This window comes from Nematolebias whitei, chromosome 23 (assembly GCF_014905685.2).
Source record: "Nematolebias whitei isolate Nwh7 chromosome 23, NemWhi1, whole genome shotgun sequence".
Lineage (NCBI taxonomy): Eukaryota > Metazoa > Chordata > Actinopteri > Cyprinodontiformes > Rivulidae > Nematolebias > Nematolebias whitei.
In genome coordinates this window covers 14387962-14408423 of record NC_056520.1, presented here as the reverse complement: position 1 = coordinate 14408423, position 20462 = coordinate 14387962, and the positions used below count along the sequence as shown (strand labels likewise).

General features: G+C 40.4%; 1 protein-coding gene across 1 annotated transcript in view; it reads right to left on the bottom strand.

Moving 5' to 3' along the window:
• LOC119428855 (aldehyde oxidase 1-like) overlaps positions 1 to 20462 on the bottom strand; it is a 50281-nt gene that overhangs the window by 27714 nt on the left and 2105 nt on the right. Inside the window, exons 2-19 of the mRNA XM_037696546.1 lie at positions 15948 to 16005; positions 15768 to 15864; positions 12590 to 12698; positions 11557 to 11683; positions 11314 to 11375; positions 11084 to 11164; positions 10811 to 10891; positions 10589 to 10733; positions 10375 to 10467; positions 8522 to 8673; positions 8249 to 8342; positions 7178 to 7287; positions 6867 to 7051; positions 5471 to 5633; positions 2489 to 2566; positions 2232 to 2401; positions 2032 to 2158; positions 4 to 155 (exon numbers count right to left, since the gene is read on the bottom strand). Coding sequence (XP_037552474.1) covers positions 4 to 155; positions 2032 to 2158; positions 2232 to 2401; positions 2489 to 2566; positions 5471 to 5633; positions 6867 to 7051; positions 7178 to 7287; positions 8249 to 8342; positions 8522 to 8673; positions 10375 to 10467; positions 10589 to 10733; positions 10811 to 10891; positions 11084 to 11164; positions 11314 to 11375; positions 11557 to 11683; positions 12590 to 12698; positions 15768 to 15864; positions 15948 to 16005 — 2084 coding nt within the window. The remainder of the gene's footprint in view (positions 1 to 3; positions 156 to 2031; positions 2159 to 2231; positions 2402 to 2488; positions 2567 to 5470; positions 5634 to 6866; positions 7052 to 7177; positions 7288 to 8248; positions 8343 to 8521; positions 8674 to 10374; positions 10468 to 10588; positions 10734 to 10810; positions 10892 to 11083; positions 11165 to 11313; positions 11376 to 11556; positions 11684 to 12589; positions 12699 to 15767; positions 15865 to 15947; positions 16006 to 20462) is intronic.

Genomic DNA, 20462 nt, shown 5'->3' with positions numbered 1-20462 from the left:
CGAGAGAGGAAATGTTGCAAAAACAAAATAACCTCAATGGTGAAAACAGGATCCGGCAGGTCTTCGTAGCTGATCTTTATGGCCGCTGCTCCTCGTTTGGCGTGCAACTTTGTGTCAGCGACCACGGCACAAACCATCTGACCAACACACGACACCTGAAGACGAGAAGCACGAGATCTGAGCTTGTTTCAGAGATAATCAACTCATTTCCTGTACTATACATCCATCCATCCATCCATCCATTATCTTTACCCGCTTATTCCATTTTGGGTCACGGGGGTCGCCGGTGCCCATGTCCAGCAATCACTGTGCGAGGGGCGGGGTACACCCTGGATGGGTCGCAAGTCCATCACAGGGCCACACAGAGACAAACGAGACAAACAATCATTCACTCCCTCACTCACACCTAGGGACAATTTAGAGTTACCAATCAGCCTAACATGCATGTTTTTGGACTGTGGGAGGAAACCGGAGTACCCGGAGAAAACCCACGCATGCACGGAGAGAACATGCAAACTCCACCCAGAAAGGCCTCTGGACCGGGGTTTGAACCAAGGACCTGCTCGCTGAGAGGCAGCAGCTCTACCAGTTGCGCCACCGTGCTCTGTACTATACAGTGATGCTTAAAAGTTTGTGAACCCTTTAGAATTTTCTATATTTCTGCATAAATATGACCTAAAGCATCATCAGATTCTCACACAAGTCCTGATAAAGAGAACCCAGTTAAACAAATGAGACTAGACTATTATACTTGGTCATTTATTTATTGAGGGAAATTATCTAATATTACATATTTGAACCCTGTTTTTTTTTTAAAACAGCAAACTATCAAAGTCTGCTCTTCACAGCATGTTTGTGGAAGTGTATCATGGTCAGTGGTGGCTCATCAATAGAGAGTGCTAAGGCGCCGCCCCACCACTCAAATCACTCGCTACACTGAAGACTTAAGAAAATTAAATAAAAATTAAATAATAAAAATAAAAAAACATTTTGAAATATATGTATATATATAATTTTTTTTTAGAGTTGTGCAAGATAAATATGTTATAGTTAATGATGAGTTAAGTTGTTTCTTTCTAAAACGTTGTCTCTGATTGGTGACGTATTTCTGGCCCCTGGGGGGGAGGGGGGGGGGGGCGCAAGAATCTTAGCTCATAGACTGTCAGTAAAAGTTGTACATGTGCAGAAGCTCCTCTTCATTACAAGAGATAGGAAGATTGAGGGCGCAAGTCTCATGCGCCCGGGCACACGGTCGAACGCGAACTGTATCGATCGGTCCCAATCATGTTTCTGGTCCCGGAACAGATTTTTATTTGGTCCAGCAACAAATTATGCAGTGACACTCACAACCAGGCTGGCTTTAAGCCATTGAAAGACCGTCATCTAATGCCTATTTGCCATTTCTGACTGATATGCCTCTCAACTTTTAGATGTCTCTGTGAAAAAAACCTTCAGCTGACTGTATATTCTAAAAGTGGGAACTGGTGAGTTTGTTCACTGTTGTCATCACTCTTTGATGAAATCAGGTCTCTCTTGTAAATGAGTCCTCGAGGCTCAATGGGATTAACCTGTCTAAATGAAGGTTGAATTAATAAACTGTAAAAGAAAAACAGTAATAAGACCTAAGATATGAACTAAGAAAAATGTTAACTAAAAATACGCTAAGCACTAATAGTACAAATTCAATACACCAAACAGCAGCAAGAACATGAGTCTGTGTGAGCAGATGAGTACGAATGAACACAGCAGCGTGAAACAGATCAGCAGCAGCATGAAACAGATCAGCAGCATAAGACCAGCAACAGGGATAGTCAGCAGCACATGTCAACAATCGAGTGGCATTACAGTGATCTTTTTTCTCACTGAATTGCATGAGATTTTACATAATGCCATTTATAAGGTTTGACCTTAACTTAGTATTCCTTCAAGGAATACTGGGACTTTAACTGAGCAAAGTTTTCAGACACCAGCTTTACAATTTTTAGTTATTTTGAGTTATTCTTTAATGTTTTTTATTATTTACATGAGTACCTCGTTCATAGCGAGCAGCTCCTCCTCGTAACCAAACATTGAGTGGGCTTTTTTCCCAGGAATATCTTTGGCTGTGATGACATCAACAACTCCAGGAAGCTGCAGGGCTTCACTCACGTCCAGCCCACTGTAGGACAAAAAGGTCAAATGTTCAACCGTAGCATAATAAGAAGTTTCACAGAGCAGGACTTTCTCCTTACGTGATCTTAGCGTGTGCTCGAGAGCTGGTGACGAGCACGAGGAAGAGCTCGCCGTCCACCCTGGGGATGTCGTCGCAGTACACGGCCTCGCCCGTGGCATGGCTGATTGCAGAGCGATGCATCATGGGACGACCTACTAGGTCCTGATCGCTTTGGTTCTTTGGCACATGCTGAGGAAGAGCAGGAAGGTTGATGAAGGCAATGCAAGCGTGTTCCTCTTAATGTTTGTTGCAAATCAAAGAGGGAAATGTTTGGACCTGGAACTCCTGCAGACTGGGGTGGATATCTCTGGGTAAAGGCAGCAACTTTTCAGGAAGCTCATCTGTGATCACACTCTGAAAAACAACATGGTCTTAGATTTATCCCACAGAGAAAAACCTGAAAGAAGTGAAAGTAAAAAATAAGGTTTTACATCTGACAATATAATTATTATGAAGAGTCAAATTTAAGAAAAACAAATAAGTGACAAATAACATTGCACTGTGTATGGAGTCAGATGCTAATTGAATATACTTAAAATACATCAACAGTTACTTTAAAGAAGCAACTGTTGCTGCCCATTGTCGTTTCTAAACTGTTTTGAGTCCAATATTCTATGGAGACATAATATTATTCACAAGTGGAGGTAGGGCTGTATACCGAACCGAGGTTATTTTATAGCACCGACTGAACTGCGTCGGTCGGTGTATGGATTGAAACGTCACTCTTTATTCGTGTCAAGTTTCGGTATTGGCTGTAACATGTCACGTGGTTCCAGCACGCCGGCAGGTAAAACGCAAACATATAGCAAACAGACTACGTGTTTACACCCAGAGCTGTATAGAGCAGCCGTACAGCTTGTATGTCTATGGTGCTGGTTACGTCCACAGACGGGGTTCACGTGTGCAACGCATGTGGCGTTGAACGGCTTCAATTACGAGCGGAAAGTTGCTCCGTGTTTTTCTGCAAGGAGAGAGGAAAGCAGCCTCCCCTCCTTCTCTCTCAGCGTTAAAGTCTGCCTGTGAGTGTTGAACAGCCCGATTCATTATCTCTACGACCGGACTCCTCTTCATCAAAGAACTCCGAGGACGGATCGGTCTATGTTTCAGCTGGTGAGTTTACGTTTGTTAACGTCACTGCAGCTTAATACGTGCATCGCAGTGAATTAAACTAGAATCCATGAAACGCTAACTTCAAGATATTAGTGTGTAAATTTATTTTATCTACGTAGCTAGCTAAACTCAGAAGCTAACCAAAGACTGACGGTAACAGATAAAGCTTGTAAAAATGTGCTCATCCATCGGGTCAGCTGCTTAAACAGTTCACCTAATGTTCACTGTTTATGTTAATGTTCTCCTCACAGGAGCCTCTGACCCTGATGTGAGGACAGAGACAGACAAAAGAAAAGCGATGTTGGGGGCCACAGGACAGTCACCAACTGTGGTTAAAGTTTGCTGCCTTTTTCTACAGTGGAGGCTCCATGGTGGAGGTAAATAAACTTTAAAGGATGTTGTTGACCAGTTAAGCTTTTATATCTCAGTCTAGATAATGCTATTTGAGCAATAATAACACAACCATGTTATTGTTGATGTTTTGTTCTCATGTCAATTGGGGAGATGATCAGAGCCCTAAACCCCAGAGAACCACAGAGAAGATTCAGGCAGAGACACAGAGGTGCAGATGTCTGCATCAACCCTAACCTCAGTGAATCCAGTGACCTGCTGGTGGAACGTGAGGGACAATATGTCAGTGCTATCAAACTGACAACCAGGTAACTGTTTGTGCAACAAGCATCATCCACACCCTCAGAGTGAACATTTTCTACTGCTGGAGACACCATCAGCCAGGAGCGGGCTTGTTTGTGTCCAGAGAAAGCAGACATGTTGATTTTTCTGAATAAAAACTGTTAAGTGAAAAGGTCCTCGGTGTGTAGCAGTGAACATTAGACACTGACGTGTCACTTGTTGTTTGCAACTGTTCTTCTGACCTGGACATTATTTGTTTGTTTTTATGTAAGAAAACAGCTTGGAATAGAAATTCCAAAGTTAAAAAATAAAACTCACAATTTGTACTGTAATGTGTAACGTAATTTTATTCTTGTTAGAATTGATAGTAATTACAAAATTGGTACCGAAAAAAGAGCCGTCCAGGAACCGACACCGAAGTGAAGCTACCGACACCGGTACAGATTTTTTTAGAAAGGTACCCAGCCCTATCTCTGGGGTAAGTGGAATGTGATGTCTACCTCTGCTGTCGATCGAGGACACCGAAATTGCATATAATTGGATTTGTAACAGGTTTCCCGTTTTTGGAATTGTCTGGTTCCTAGTTTATTAACATACAAAGAAGACGGTCGCAGCTAATCTGGCCTCGTCAGGTTGCTGCCTACGTGAAGGTTTGGTTTGTGCTTTGAGGACTCAAAATCAGCTGATTTACGAGCGAAACCATAAGTTGGAAGTGATTTGAATCGCAGGCCACCTGCGGCTTTGGGACTCGCCAGCATGAAACGACCTTGGAGAGGCTCATAAGCACAGACCAGTAGAATGCACCCTAATCTGACCATTTCGGCTCTTGGAAGTACCAGTAAGACTCAAGGGTGACAAGAAAAATAGTCTGCCTGTAAAAATCAACAATTGTGGCTTATCTGAATCTGACTCCCTGGTTGGCCTCGAAAACAGGCCTACATACTGTATCAATTTCTCCTGGTAAATGTGTAAACTAAGGAAAAGCTTTGTCTATCCCCCACCCCTGAACTTCTATGGAGGCTTATCAGAACTGTGACGGCTGACCATTATCTTATCAGGACAATGGACTGTTAGTGCTTCATGGTCCACCTCATCGTCAAATGCATATGTAACGTGTTCATCAATGTGCTGCTGGCAGAGTTTTGATGCCTTAAACTGTGTCCTGTTAGGACAAGGTGTAAAGAAATATTTTTTTTGTAATGTCACTATCCTCTCCTTATGGCTTTGTCCCTTCTTCTATCTAAAAAAATATTCTGAAATGGATAAGAGGGCGCACTCTCAAAGAGCAGCAGCTACATGCACTCCGTCCATCTTTCGAACGACTGTACGGACATATTCTCACTGTATTTTGGTACAATGATAAAAAAGCTTATTCTGATTCTGATTTCCACACACTGGTAATTTCAGATAAGAGTAGACATGTTGTAACATGTCAGAGAAAGACATAAATATTTATTTTTTTAATTGCATCCCAAAACATAAAATTTTAGAACTGAACTCATCTCGATGTTTTACCATTTCTTTGAGTTTCTGCAGGACGTCCAGATTGAATTTGAAGAGCAGGCTGAGAGTCAGCGACCGACGGAAGTCAACCTTCCCTCCAGGAGCTGAAGGAGGGAGGATCAGCTCATCTAGGAGGACGCCATAGGCCCGACTGAGAGTCTCTTCATCCCACGGCCTGATGGAAACACAGAAATGAGCAAGAAGCACAGAGAAAGTGGGATGAACATACAGTAGTCCCTCGCTACTTCACGGTTCGACTTTCACGGACTCGCTCTATCACGGTTTGTGAACATACAGTACATAATATTGCACTGTACAAAAAAAGCCACAGTTTTGTAGTTAATAAACCCTTCACTGATTTGGCCAGTCTAAAGAACAACGTTACCCAGAAGACATCAGTTCACTTCCCAGAAGTCAACACTGCTTCTAACCGCTTCTTTCTGCAAATAGAGCAGTACACGTACATCAACCTGGATGGGATGGTGGGCTTCAGTCATGCTGCACTGGGACTTTTTTCCATCTCTCAGGTAAGACTGGAACCGAGACGCTCCTGTTGTGTACAGCCTGGTAAGTAAAATTTTGTAGCTACATATACATATGTTTAGATTTAAAAGTTTAGAAGATAGATTGCGTGCTTTGTTGCTGAAGGTTAGGTCTGCAGAAAGGAAGTGGGTCGGACCAAATGGAGTCGGACCGGAACTGAACGGAACCGAGAGCCGTTAATGTTCTGCAAAGCTGATAAGTAAAGTTTAGTAGCTGTTGTACATACACAGTACAACTGTTTGTTTGTATTGTTAAAATGACATAGGCTTAAGAGTTTAGAACAATGCAAAAGTGTGGGGTTTCTAAAGCCTTAAAATATTGTATATATAAATACCATACCATACCATTTTATTTATAGAGCACATAAAACTGCAACAAGGCCAACTAAAGTGCTGTACAGACAGAAAAACAGGCAACACACGAAGCAATATACAAAATGAAGTAAATCAGAATATAGACATAAAAACATCGCAGATAATAAATATAACGACTAACCAGTGTGGAGCGTACAGGTTCAAAACACAGATCATCTGGTGTTGAAAGCTACTGAATAGTAGTGGGTTTTTAAACGGGATTTGAAAACCGAGAGGGAGGGGGCCTTTCTGACAAGCAGAGGTAACTCGTTCCAAAGTCTTGGTCCTGCTACAGAGAAGACCCTGTCACCTCTGCGCTTAAGACGAGTTCCTGGAACTGTGAGGAGCAACTGGTCCGCTGACCTCAGGGAACGTAAATACTAAAATAAACATAGTGTCCTTCATAGTTTTTCACTTATCATGTTGGGGTGGGGGGTGGTCTGGAACCTAACACTCGTGATAAACGAGGAACTACTGTAAATGAAACCAATAGTGAATTAACACCATCTGACCTTCCCACGATGACTTTGCAGGTTTTGGTGGCACTAACAGTGGTTGGACCCATTCCGCCAAAGTAAATACTGACATCCTGAACTACTCTGGAATCTTTGGAGAAATACACCCTCATCCCTGACGTCACTGTGGCAAAAGAGACTTCTTTCCTGGGTGCCTGTCGTAGAGCTCGAATAAACTCCCCCTGCAGGACAAACAAGGCACTACATGAATAATCTCACAATCAGGACCAACTGAAGACCTGTTATTCACTCAAAGACAAAGTATGCTTAAAAGTGCAAACACTGTTTATTAGAGAAGAGTTACACACCTTTCTAGAAAAGGGAATAAAAACTGAGACAATTATTTCCTTTGGCTTCAAGATGGTTTTTCCAAAACCGACAAAGAAATCCTGATTGAGAGGAACTTCTCGTTTTTCTTCTGCAGGATTTAAAACACAACAAAGTCAAATTTTTGCTATCAACTAAACTTAAACAAAACTAGAGAAATTGCATTTCCTGCAAAATGCAGTGTGAATACTTATTGCTGAAAAACAGCTGAAATTAGCTTAAAACGTTAAAATGCAGGTGAAATGGAAGAACCAGCCTAAGTTGGCAGAAGAAAGCAGAAAGAACATTTTTGCTGAATAAGGTAAAATGGATGGGGTTGTCAGCAGAAATGAGCACAAAAATTAGTAAATTAGCAAAAAATATAAGAAAGTAGCTGAAAAGGTAGAAAGAAGCTTAAACTACCAGAAGAAAATGGATGGAGCTCAATTGTGCCCGATTAGGCTTAAAGAATCCACAATGAGCACAAAAAGGTGGAAATTATCTGAAAAAAGCTGAAATTTGCAAAAAGCAGCTGAATAGTAGTTAAAAGGGCAGAAAGAAGCATAAATTTACTAAAAGTGGAGAGAGCATGTTTGCTGAATAAGACTGGAAAAAGTTGAAATGAGTGCAAAAACTGTGGAATTGGCTTAAAATTAAATTAGCATAAAAACGGCTAAATAATAGCTGAAATATCAGAAAAAGTTGAAACTAGCAGAAAGAAGCTAGAAGAAGCACAGACATGTTGTAGTTAGCAGAATAAAGCAGAAAGGAGGATAAAACAGTTGAAAAAAAAAAACCCCAGCTGAAATTAGCCACTATTTTAAAATTTGTACAAGGAAGCTGAAAGAAGCTGAACCAGAACAAAATGTGAAAGGAGCAGTAAAAGGTTGTAAACAGATCTAAAGATTTGAAGCATGTAAAATGAGCTCAGTTCATTTTCTATGAGGAAAAAGTGGCAGAAAAGGCTAAATATTTCAAAAAGCTAAAGTTGCACCATTACCAAAAGTCATAGCAGAATCATAATAGTGTGAATGCTTATTAAGTATTCACACAGTAAATTGGATGGGACTAACCACTGGAAACAACGCTGACTTTGCAGTTCCCAGCAGCCAAAACAGGGTTTAGATCAGAGTTGGGGTATGCGCTCACGATGTTTCCTCCAAGAGACTAAAAATACAAAACAACTTGAGACACACACCCACCCATCTTTAAATACATTTTATTCAGCCAGAATGTGGAACGTTTTATTGTCAGAACTAATATAAAAGTTAAAAAAATAATCCATTTACATTGAAATACAACAGAGAAAACAGTGATAGGAAGAATAACAAGTGAATCATCCTCACTGCCACGTTACGGATCTGCTGGCTCCCCAGGTTCCCCAGCTGCTGGATCAGGGCTCTGAACAGCTCCGTTTTCTCCTCTGGGAACTGAGGAACCATTTTCTCCAACAGAAAGCGAACCTCAGTCAGACTGCAGCCCGCTCCAACCCAAACACCTGCAATTATTAGGCAGAACCAACAAAACTGCAAATTCTGAGTGAAAATAAAAGAAGCGGATAAAATGCAAAGATGAAGAGAACAGAGATAGATGGAAAGAGCATTGAAGTTATTATTTCAGCAGAAAACCTGTCTAAAAGCTGTACAAAAGACCGAAAACAAGTCATCTCACCTATTTACTATTACGTTTGTAATGTTTTATTCTTTAAGAACATGTTTGGTTTCAAGAGCCACAAAACTTATGGAACTCTCAGGGATAAGATTGTGATTTTTACCACTTTAAAACTGAGAACACTTCATGTAAAAAGAACAATCCTGAAATCAGACTCACAGTAGTCCCTCACTTATCACTGGGGTTACGTTCCAGACACCTTCGCGATAGGTGAAAATCTGCGAAGTAGGGAAGTTATATTTATTTTAGTATTTATATACATATTAAGCCAACATTTTTCAGTCAGGTCATCTGGACAGTTTCTTTTTTTGTGCTGAAACGTTTTGCCTTCGATCCGGAAGGCTTCATCAGTCAAAGAAACACACAACAAATCTGATTCTTCCCCCAACAGCTTACTCCAAAGTGGAACAAACCAGTTATGTTGGTGCTAAGATGGTCTCTTTGGCACGCCCCCTCCTCCGGTGCCGGCCCTCTTCCTCATCGATGTTTCAGCACAAAAAAAAGAAACTGTCCAGATGACCTGACGGAAAAATGTTGGAATGTATACCTGGATTATTGAGCATGGACTTTGTTGGTTATATATATTAAGGCTTTATAAACCCTTCCCACACTCTTGTAATGTTCTTAACAATGTTCTAAACGCTCTAAAAGAGCACAGTGAAAGAGAGCAGACAGACTGATGCTACAGTTACTGAGCCAAACAGTGGCTGACTGGCCATCGGGAGCACCGGGACATTTCCCGGTGGCCTGGCCCGCTCAGTGATCGCCGAGGAGGACTAAAAGCTCGGTTCGGGCCGCGCTTGATTATTCAAAATAAATGATGCCTCTCATGCGGCTCACTCAGGTATAAGACATCCCCCCAGGCCCGGCCCTCCTTTCTTTTTTCCGAGGCTGTCTGTCACAGCAGAGCAGAGACACACAATGGGTTGCGTGCCTGCCTGTTGTGTGTCTCTGCTCTGCTGTGACAGACAGCCTCAGAAAGAGAAAGGAGGGGGGTGGGGTCTATCTTATACCTGAGTGTGTCATGCTCAGCCACTCGCTCTCTTTTTTTAACTCAGTCACTTTTATTTTTCCACCTAAGCATTTTCTCCGATATTCTACATTTGCTCAACTGATCTGTTTATTCCTGTCCCCTGAGCAGTAGAGATGGAAAAGACAGACCCCACCCACCCCCTCCTTTCTCTTTTTGCGGCTGTCTGTCACAGCAGAGCAGAGGTTCTCTGCTCTGTGGGTGGGGTCTGTCTTTCCCCATCATCAATCATCTGTCGTGTACAATCTTATGTTGAAAATCCACAAAATTGTGACTCTGCGAAAGTCGAACTGCAACGTATTGAGGGACTGCTGTATTTCTAAAAAAAAAAAAAAGTCTCACGGAAAGAGATGGTGAAAGTTTAAGGTCACCAAAAGAAAAAATGTTCCTTGTGACATTAACGTTCAGCACTTTCACGTTAAAAAAGCTCAAATGTTTGTCAAAGACTAGTATGAAAACAAGAAACGGAGTACAATCATGTGGAGGGGATGTACCCACCCTCTGGTGTCTGACAGACCTCAAACAGATCCTTGACTCTGCTGGGAGAGATTACCAGTGGATGTAGAGCACCTTTAAATTTGATGTCTGGACCTTCAACACAAAACAAAAAGATCATCACCTCGACTTTGAGATTTGGGGTTTTAGAAGTTTGGAAGCCAAAAGACCAAAATTATTTAAGCGTCAATATATTGTACAGCTGATGGCAGCAGACCTATGTTGGTGTTGCCAATGACCAGTGGAGCCCCCGGGTGTCTGGTCCTGAGCTGGACCAGCTCCTCAAGCGAGATGGGGGACACCCAAGTCATCCTCTCCCCGTAAAAAGTGAGTGTTTGTGGGTTTGACACCTCTGCCATCAACTGTTGCATAAAAAAACTACATGAATAAGATTGTTAGAAGGAAATTTAGCTGCGTGCTGAAGCAGCTGAAGACCTACAATCAGTTCTGGAGGGAAGATCAGCTCATGGGTGGGGTCCAGTGGAAGAAACTCATCCTTGTCGAACAGCTGAGGTTTTTCCTGCATGAAAACACAATTTATGGAATTAAAAAAGGCATGGCAGTAGGAAGAATGTAGAAAAGAGTGGGTGAGAGGTGAAAAGAGGTAATAATGATCATGCATGATGAAAACTACAACTGTGAGACGGAGGAAGAACTGAAACAGAAGAAGAACAAAAGACAAAGTGTAGGAAAGGATGAAAGCTGAGATCACCTCTTCAGGTTCTTTGGTACTGTTCTCTGCACTGAGGCAGCAGTTTGTTCCACCATTGGCTTGGCAGCAGTTTGCTTCCTGCTGGGATGAACAGAAAGAATTTCACTGGTTTCTTCTATCGCCACATACACAAAAAGAAGAACCTTTACTCCTTAAAACAGTTGCCGTTTCTGCTTTGCGAGCACATTAAGTTCAAAACAGCAAAAGTTAATTAATCCTGAAAGTTGAACCTGACAGAAGGTCCTGCAGCCGTCCACGATGGGTCGGTATCCAGTGCAACGGCACAGATTTCCTGAAATGCAAAACCAAACACTGAGAACAGTGTAGGATTTAAACCAGATGTTTGCCATAAAACTGTATTTTTCTTGGGTTTTCACAAGATGGAAAGACAAGTTCGAAGCGTTGAGAGTCAAAGGTGACACATAATCACATTTATAACAAGAACAAAACTGATTTAGCAGAATCAAACAAACCAGCCAGAGACTGGGTGATGTCCTCCATGGTTGGTTGTGGATTGTTCCTCAGCAGGGCGTACATGGACATCACCATCCCCGGGGTGCAGAAGCCACACTGGGAGCCGTGAGCCTTCGCTATCCTCTCCTGAAAACACAACAGCACCTTCAGCTGAATGGGAACAAGCAAATGTGTTTTACTGCCGTTCGATTGTCTGGTTTTATCCAATTTGTGCATAAAAAAGTCAACATTTTGTATCACCGCTAATTATAGATAAATCTGGGGGTCGCCAGTTTGAATCCCCCTGACCCCAAACATCAAAATATGGGTGGGAAAGGTGAAGCACCTCCACCTGCATCCACCCTCATTTATCCCATTTAACTCCCCATCTGCTCGCACAGGCGCCCTGTAGATGGCAGTGCTCTGCTCCACTTGTGTGCTGTGGTAGCTCGGTGGTCGCATCAGAAAGAGCATCCAGCCTAAAAACAATCGTCATATCTTCTGGCGAGTCAGACCCCTGAAGAAGGGAGCAGTCGAAAAAAAAAAAAAAAGAATAAATCTAATAGTCATCAGAAAAACCTATTACCTCTGCATACTGAGGGATCATTTATCTTATTTATAACGATTATAAAGATGACAACTTTTACACACATTAGAGTATTTATCACAATATTAAAATATTTGTCTTGAGAGCTTTTGACGTCCTAAACCAGAGCTATTCCAACTAGCGGCCCCCGGGGCCACTGACAATGAGTTCATGTTCATTCCGAGTTCATTCTGACAATGAGTTTTTGCTTTTAGGACAATAAATCCCATTATAAGACTATTAATGTACTTTAAAGTCTGAGGAATAACAATTTCTGGCTTAATTTTCTTGGTGCCTGGTTAAAATTATGATAGTGCCAACTTAACTGTGATGCTCCACTAAAAATGAACTTTGCTCAAAATTTACATAAAGAAAACCTGTGATTTTGAAAACTGCAATAGGTAAAAATGTGCTTCTGGTGGCACAACTGGGAACAACAACAAGGCAAAAACTTGAGGTTCACTGACCTGAACGGGATGGATCCTGGTCTTGGAGGTCCCGATGCCCTCCACCGTGGTGACGGCAGCTCCGTGGAGCTGACAGAGCGGCATTAAGCAGGCGTTGGCTGAGAAATGCCTGATGGGGCAGTGAAGGGAAACTGAACTCTCTCACACACGGCTTTTGACCGAAACGTTAAAATAAAAAAACTTTTGGCACTGCTACAGCACCGGTTGCTGCGTCCCCGTTTACTCCAAGCCATCCAAAGCTAGCAACAGAAGGAAATGTGTTTCCAGTTTTATCTCCAAGTGGACAAAATCCATCTCAAAGGTTCAACATCTGGAACTGGTCCATCTCAAAGGTTCAACATCTGGAACTGGTCCATCTCAGCTGTAGTGAGCAGTTACACTATTTTGTTAGAGACAGTACTTTTAATAAACTCTGAGAATATACAGGTGCTGGTCGTAAAATTAGATTATCATGGAAAAGTTTATTTATTTCAGTAATTCCACTCAAAAAGTGAAACTTGTATATTATATTCATTCATTACACACAGACTGATATATGTCAAATGTTTATTTCTTTTAATGTTGATGATTATAACTGACAACTAATGAAAACCCCAAATTCAGTATCTCAGAAAATTAAAATATTACTTGAGACCAATTTAAAAAAAAGGATTTTTAGAAATGTTGGCCCACTGAAAAGTATGAAGATGAAAAGTATGAGCATGTACAGCATCAATACTTAGTTGAGGCTCCTTTTGCCTGGATTACTGCAGCAATGCAGCATGGCATGGAGTCGATCAGTCTGTGGCACTGCTCAGGTGTCATGAGAGCCCAGGTTGCTCTGATAGTGGCCTTCAGCTCTTCTGAATTGTTGGGTCTGGTGCATCACATCTTCCTCTTCACAATACTCCATAGATTTTCTATGGGGTTAAGGTCAGGTGAGTTTGCTGGCCAATTAAGAACAGGGATACCATGGTCCTTAAACCAGGTACTGGTAGCTTTGGCACGGTGTGCAGGTGCCAAGTCCCGTTGGAAAATGAAATCTGCATCTCCATAAAGTTGGTCAGAAGCAGGAAGTATCTAAAACTTTCTGGTAGATGGCTGCGTTGACCTTGTCCCTCATAAAACACAGTGGACCAACACCAGCAGATGACATGGCACCCCAAACCATCACTGACTTGACACTGAACCTCAAGCAATGTGGATTCTGTGCCTCTCCTCTCTTCCTCCAGACTCTGGGACCTTGATTTCCAAAGGAAGTGCAAAATTATTTTCTAGAGACGTTTCACCCTCTATCCAGAGGGCTTCATCAGTCTGAGGAGCTCCAAGTAAACTGCTTCCCCACAAAGCAGTAAACTCCTTATTTTTTTTTTTCCATTCAACCTTTATTTAGGCAGGTTAATCCCATTGAGCCTCGAGGACTCATTTACAAGAGAGACCTGATTTCAACAAAGAATGACAACAACAATAGACAACTATAAAAGAGCATCCTGATGCATGCTCAATAATCCAGATAGAAAAATCTAAAAAAGTTAAGTCTGGTCCTCTGGACATTCAAAAAATAAAACAAAGCAAAACCAAAAAAAAAAAATTGTAGAAACGTTTCGTCTTTCATCCAAAAGACTTCCTCAGTCTGAGGTGCTGTATGCAGCTCGGTCTTATAAATAACACATTCTCCTAGTGGATCAACCAGTTTGCTGCTGACAACCAAAACCAGCTGCTCACATGACTATAGAAACTAAAACTAACAACTACATAAGATATTCCAGGAAACAGGAGCGGAGTAGGAGAAGGACCTTTCGCCTAATTCAGTTTTCACTGAGGGTACACTGCAGGTAATAATGTCCTGAGAGCGCACGCTGTAGCTGCACTCATGTAGTGACATGGAGGAGATGTATGAAGGCAGCAGACCAAGAAGTGATTTAAAGATGAAAATGTACCAGTGAGAGAGTCTGCGTGAAGTTAATGATGACCAGTTAACCAGTGAATACAGGGTGCAGGGGTGGGTGCGATAATCACAGCCAGTTATGAATCTTAGTGCACTGTGATAGACAACATCCAACATCTGCAGAGTTCTTGTAGGAGCGTTCATGTAACTAATGTCATCGTAATCAATGGAGGGAAAGAAGGTCACAAGATGTTTCCTAGTATTCAGAGTTAAACAGGATCTATTTCTGACATGAAAACCAGTTTAACTTGCAGTTTCTTTACTAGGTTTTCCACATGAAGCTTAAAAGAGAGATGCGAGTCGACCAAGATACCCAAATATTTCTAGGAATCAACAAACTCAATAGGGACACCATTCGAGGATAAAATCGAATGAAGAACTGCTGGGACTGACTTCCTGTTTAAAAAAAAGCATCCCTTTTGTTTTATTGACATTTAAGACAAGTTTGAGGTGTCCTTAAGTGGACCAACCAGTTTGCTGGTGATAAGATGGTTTCTGGGGGCTGTCCTGTCCCTCATCGACTCCTCCCAGGCAGGCAGCCACAGCCAAAGTGGTTCAAGGCAACAAAGTTCATGCTCAATCATCCAGGTGCCAAATCCAATAATGCTCAGTCAGGTCATCTGGACAGTTTCTTTTTTCTAGAGACGTTTCACCCTCTTGTGCTTCGTCAGTCTGAAGAGCTCCAAGTAAACTGTTTCCCCACAAAGCAGTATACTCTTTAAGTGGACCAACCAGTTTGCTGGAGATAAGATGGTGGTGATGAGCTCCTCAGACTGATGAAGCCCTCCGGATAGAGGGTGAAACGTCTCTAGAAAAAAGAAACTGTCCACATGACCTGACTGAGCATTATTGGAACTTTTTTGTATGTGAACGGCTGAAATAGCAAAAAGTTTACAGACGATATTAGATGCCGAAAACATGCACAGAGTAACACCAACAGGAAAACAACAGTGTGAATACTGAGTCAGAATTAACTCAACTACTGAGATTTAATAGATTGAGTGGATAGATGGGAGTTTAGCAACATTATCAAATGCAGTTAAAATAAAAAGTTCAGATGTGAACTAGAAATGAGGGATTGTGAACTGAAGAGTGACTTAATAATATAAATAAGTCAGAGGATTTAAATAACTAAACTAAAGTAAACTGAATAGTAGTAGGCTATTGTGTAAATTGAGCACATTTGTTCAGTGTGAACTGTAACAGTTTTAAGAGAAACAGCAGGGCCAGAGGAGACCTCGGAAAGGATACACAATGGTTCTGGTGGCAGGTTGGTAGCGGGACACCATCACAGTGCACGCCCCACATCCTCCACCCCCACAACCGGACTTGGTTCCAGTTAGCCTGACTGGAATAGAATTCAGGAATAAAACCGTCATTAGGAACATAAAATGATTTGATTTTAAAGACGGATTTTGGTCTAAAGGATACGTCTCTCTCTGAGGAAGGACAACAGCATGGTCTCAGGGTCTGCATGCTCCTCCGTCACCTGTTTAAACAAAAGACAATTTTTAATCTTCTTCAAATTTTTATTATTATCATAGTGGATCCACCAGTTTACTGGTGATATCATGAACTAGCTGTTCACATGTTAAAAGAAGGACCATCAGCCTAACAATTGATCATTAGTGCCCTAACAAAGAAGTAGACCTGTCACGATAACAAATTTTGCTGGGCGATTAATTGTCTCAGAAATTATTGCGATAAACGATAATATTATTTGAAATTTGACAATAATTAGTCATTATTGTCAAATTTAAGAAGAAATGTTGGTTAATTTGTTTTAACTGTAGTAACTTTTTTGACCACCTGATGGCAGTATAAGACTGAACCAAAGGATAGGTAATGAGGGAGCGAGCAGCATGTCTCTTTAAGAAAAATGGGAGGGAGGCCCCTTGATGTGACATGTTCCTTCCTGTTTTTCGGTTCTCAAAATGGCGCACGCTCGTTGCAGTTTGAGCTGTTTAGCATAGCACTGCGGACAAGATGAAACTATACAACATGTACTTGAATGTCAAAAATATGCAGCAGAACGAAGATTTATGAAGAGAGAGTTTGAAAAGATAAAAGAAAAACTTAATAGATGCACTACAACACAACTTAGAGAACAAACATATACAAATTATAATTAGATACTTTAAGAAAACAAAGTTGATTAATAGAATTTGAAATATATATAGTTTACTCATACATACACATAGAATTATCCCATGATGAATCACACTCCATACCAGTGGTGGCGGTAATGCACACCTACTGTTTTTTGCCAACCGCCATTAAACTCACCAAGAAGAAGAAGAAGAAGAAGAAGAAGGAGAAGAGGAGGAGGAGCAGGAGGATGGGGGTGTAGTGTTGTTCGATACCAGGATTTTCTGGTCGATATGATACTTGGTAAAGTTCATGCAAGTATCGAGAAGGGGTTCTCTGCAGACCAAAAGTGGGCATTTATAGGGGGCAAACACTGATTGGCTAACTGTATTTGCTGCTCTTTAGATAAGTTACTTCAGCTTTTTTTTAAACTGAAGGTTTCTAAGAACCAGCGTTATATCTGCTGTCAAACACATGAAGATTCTCTTTTGTTCTTGGGTTGTAGGCTGCACCTGACACAGACTGGCTTGAGTGTGGTCTGGGTACAATGAAATATGAAGCATCTGAAACAAAACCTGCTCCCATTTGTCCAAAAAGTCTGGTCTCAATTAAAGATCATGAGTCCTGTGACGAGATAATGACCCAAAACAAATGCTAAAAAACTAAATTTGCTCTTTAGAAGTGTCTTCTATGAGATCTGATCTATGAAAGGAGCTGAAACATGGAGTAGGGTTGACCCTTAAAATGTGAGACAGCTGAGGAAGTTAACCAGTAAACAGAAATACCTGCTCCAGTTGCAGAAATCTTACAGAAACTGACAATCACTCATCTGCAGTGACTACAGGTTGAACAAGAAAATGTAAAGTTAAAGGAAACATCCTTTGTCTCAAAGCCAGTTTAGGTATCATTATTATTTTGGTTACTTTATTTTGTTTTCTTTATGAATCGATTTGAACTATTTTCACTTTATTCAACAACCAAACGGATTTTGTTTATTAATGTAATGGTTAGGTGTTAAAAACCAAACATTTAGCCCTCCCCACTACCCATTTATGTTGCTCTTATTTTGAAATGTAACCGGAAGTTCTGTGTTAAGAGAGGCGGAAAGAGAAGGAGACGCCACTAATGTTGAACCAGCTAACACCATAGACATATTATGTCTGTGGTTAACACAAACGGCTTTTTGGCATCTATTATTCTACACCTCGGAAGAGAGTCTACATTTCTATCTCTGTTAATGCGGCCCGAACCACAGCGCCTACCCCCCACAAATGTTATATCAAAACGACCGGCTCGGCCCCGTGATGTGTGCTATTACTTTTATTGGCATTTCGAGTTACCAAGGTGACGTAATTTGCAAACAAAGACGCAATATTTCACCACCTCCAGGAACTAGTTGGTGAATGCCCACTTACTATTCTACACCTGAAAAGCATATATTTTTCAACTTTAATGCAGCCCAAACCGCAAAGTGGACCCCCACAAAAGTTATATCAAAACGACTGGCCCAGCTCCGAAATGTGTGCTATTACTTTTATTGGCAATTGGCGTTGCCATGGCAACATATTTTGCTAACAAAAATGACAAATTTCCCATAGGAAATGAATAGGAGAAAACTTTTCAAAGAAATTGAGTAACGTCGGGAGCCATTTTGGTTCAACATGCATAGAAGGCACCTATTATCACCTATTATTATTATTATTATTAATTAGTAAAAATAATCAACAAATTATTAATGATTCATTTTAATAATTACAAATAACATTAATAATTATACATATTAATAATTTATATTTAATATTACTTATTTGATATTATTATTATCAATATTATTATCAAATCTATAAATAGTTTATAATAATTAATAAATGAATTATATATTAATAATTATTTATTAATATTATAATTATTAATAATAATTTTTAAATAAATAGACAGTCCCCGTCAAAGTTTCTCCAGGAACTTTCTAGTTCAGCCTTTTTATTTTGTCCAATCAGATGTGGCCCTCCGGACACGCCCATTTTACTATTCTCCAATCATATGTGGCCCTCTAGATACGCCCATTTTTTAATCGTCCAACAAGATGTGGCCCTCCAGATACGCCTTCCGAATTTGTCTGCAGAGATACCTACTTGCAAGTATCGGCGGTATCGATACAGATACTGATACTTTGCGCAAATACACCTAATGTGTCTGGTTAACCTAAAAAATGTAGTGTATTCAAATCAAAGCTGCATAAAGAATGCAAGACAAAGTAATTTATTTCAAACTCAGGACTATGTTGAGGTAGTGGTCTCATTTAGTCTGAGCTTATAAAACAAAAGAAAACAACACAACATCATACAAAATATGTGAAAATGTTTTTTCAAACAATAAAAATAAGAAAATAAGGAAAATTATGAAACTATTAAAATAAAGTATTAAATATCTATTAAATAAAAAAAGATATATGTTTAAGATAATTTGTTATATTTTATCCATATTTTGTAGTATTTATTTTGTCTGTTTTATCACCGTTGCTCTGTATAATCTGATGACACCTGGTCCATGTAATCCACTTTAAATGATCTATTCTTTATGAAACCATACCTGAATAAATCTAGGCTTGTTTGCCCATGCGAGATTATCTCAGGATACACATATTATTACTCCAAACTGAACTTGTGCAACTATTTGTTGAAGCATGAATTAATTTTATTAATTATTTCATAATTTGAACAACTCCAACTGCAGCAGTTCTTAGCACAGCTGAAGCTCCACATTTCCTCCCTATGTAACTGGATAGTTATTCAGCCCTGAGGGACTCCTCCACAGCAGAAGCAGCACCTGACTCTTTGCTCTCTGTCCACCTCATCAATGCCTCATATTCTGTGTTGTGATTTAACAGGAAGTGTTTTACAAGGTTTGTAGTGTTGCTACAGCTCTTTACAGATTTTCCACAAACCGCTTCTTGACTGTTTTTGGAGCTGAAATAGCTTCACACATGATTCTGTTAAGCTCCGCTGTGTCTACAGACTGAGGGACTGACGAGCAGCGTGCCGCTCCGCTGAAACGCATTACGCACTTATTCAGGTGGAAGAAAAAGTAGTTCCCTCCAACCGCGTATCATTTAGACAAGATCTCAATAGTTTAGTTACTTTCCACCATCTTTCTGTTAATGATACGCATGACCTGAAATGACTGAAATATCAAAGTATCGATAGTTTGATTTAAACATCGATTCTAGAGCGAAACGTTCTAGTATTGATAGTATAGATATTTTGGTATCAATCTGCACATCACTATGGGGGTGAGCATACCTTCAAACAACTTTTCAAGAAACTGTTGACCAGAGGAACTAAAACAAAAATAAATTTAACCTCTTTCAAGCGTGTTTATCTGGAAATGACAGATCTAGTGGGCAATTTTTATTATTATTATTACTTTTTTTTTCTTCTTCTTCTTCTCTCCAGCTTTCTGGGGCTCCCCAGGGGGCCACGGCCCCCACTTTGAAAAACACTTGATTAGACAGTAGCATTGCAATCATTGGAAATCAACCACAAAACAACATGACATCTTTTCAACATTGGTTAATTGGCTAGAACTGAATGATTGATTAAAGGTTGATAAATCTTCAATCTTAACCAAAAATTAACCGTTCTGACAATAATTCAACATTGAATTAACATATTTGACCCAAGCTACTGAGGGCCACATGAGATCACAGATTGAAAACTTTTGCTGTTTTGGCTCCAAACACAAACTAAATTGAGTTTTGGGCAGCTGGGCTTTTATTTTGGACAAACATATCCGTGACAGAATCTGACAGGTAACAAATGCCAATCTAGTAGTTTAAAAACATATATATATATATATATA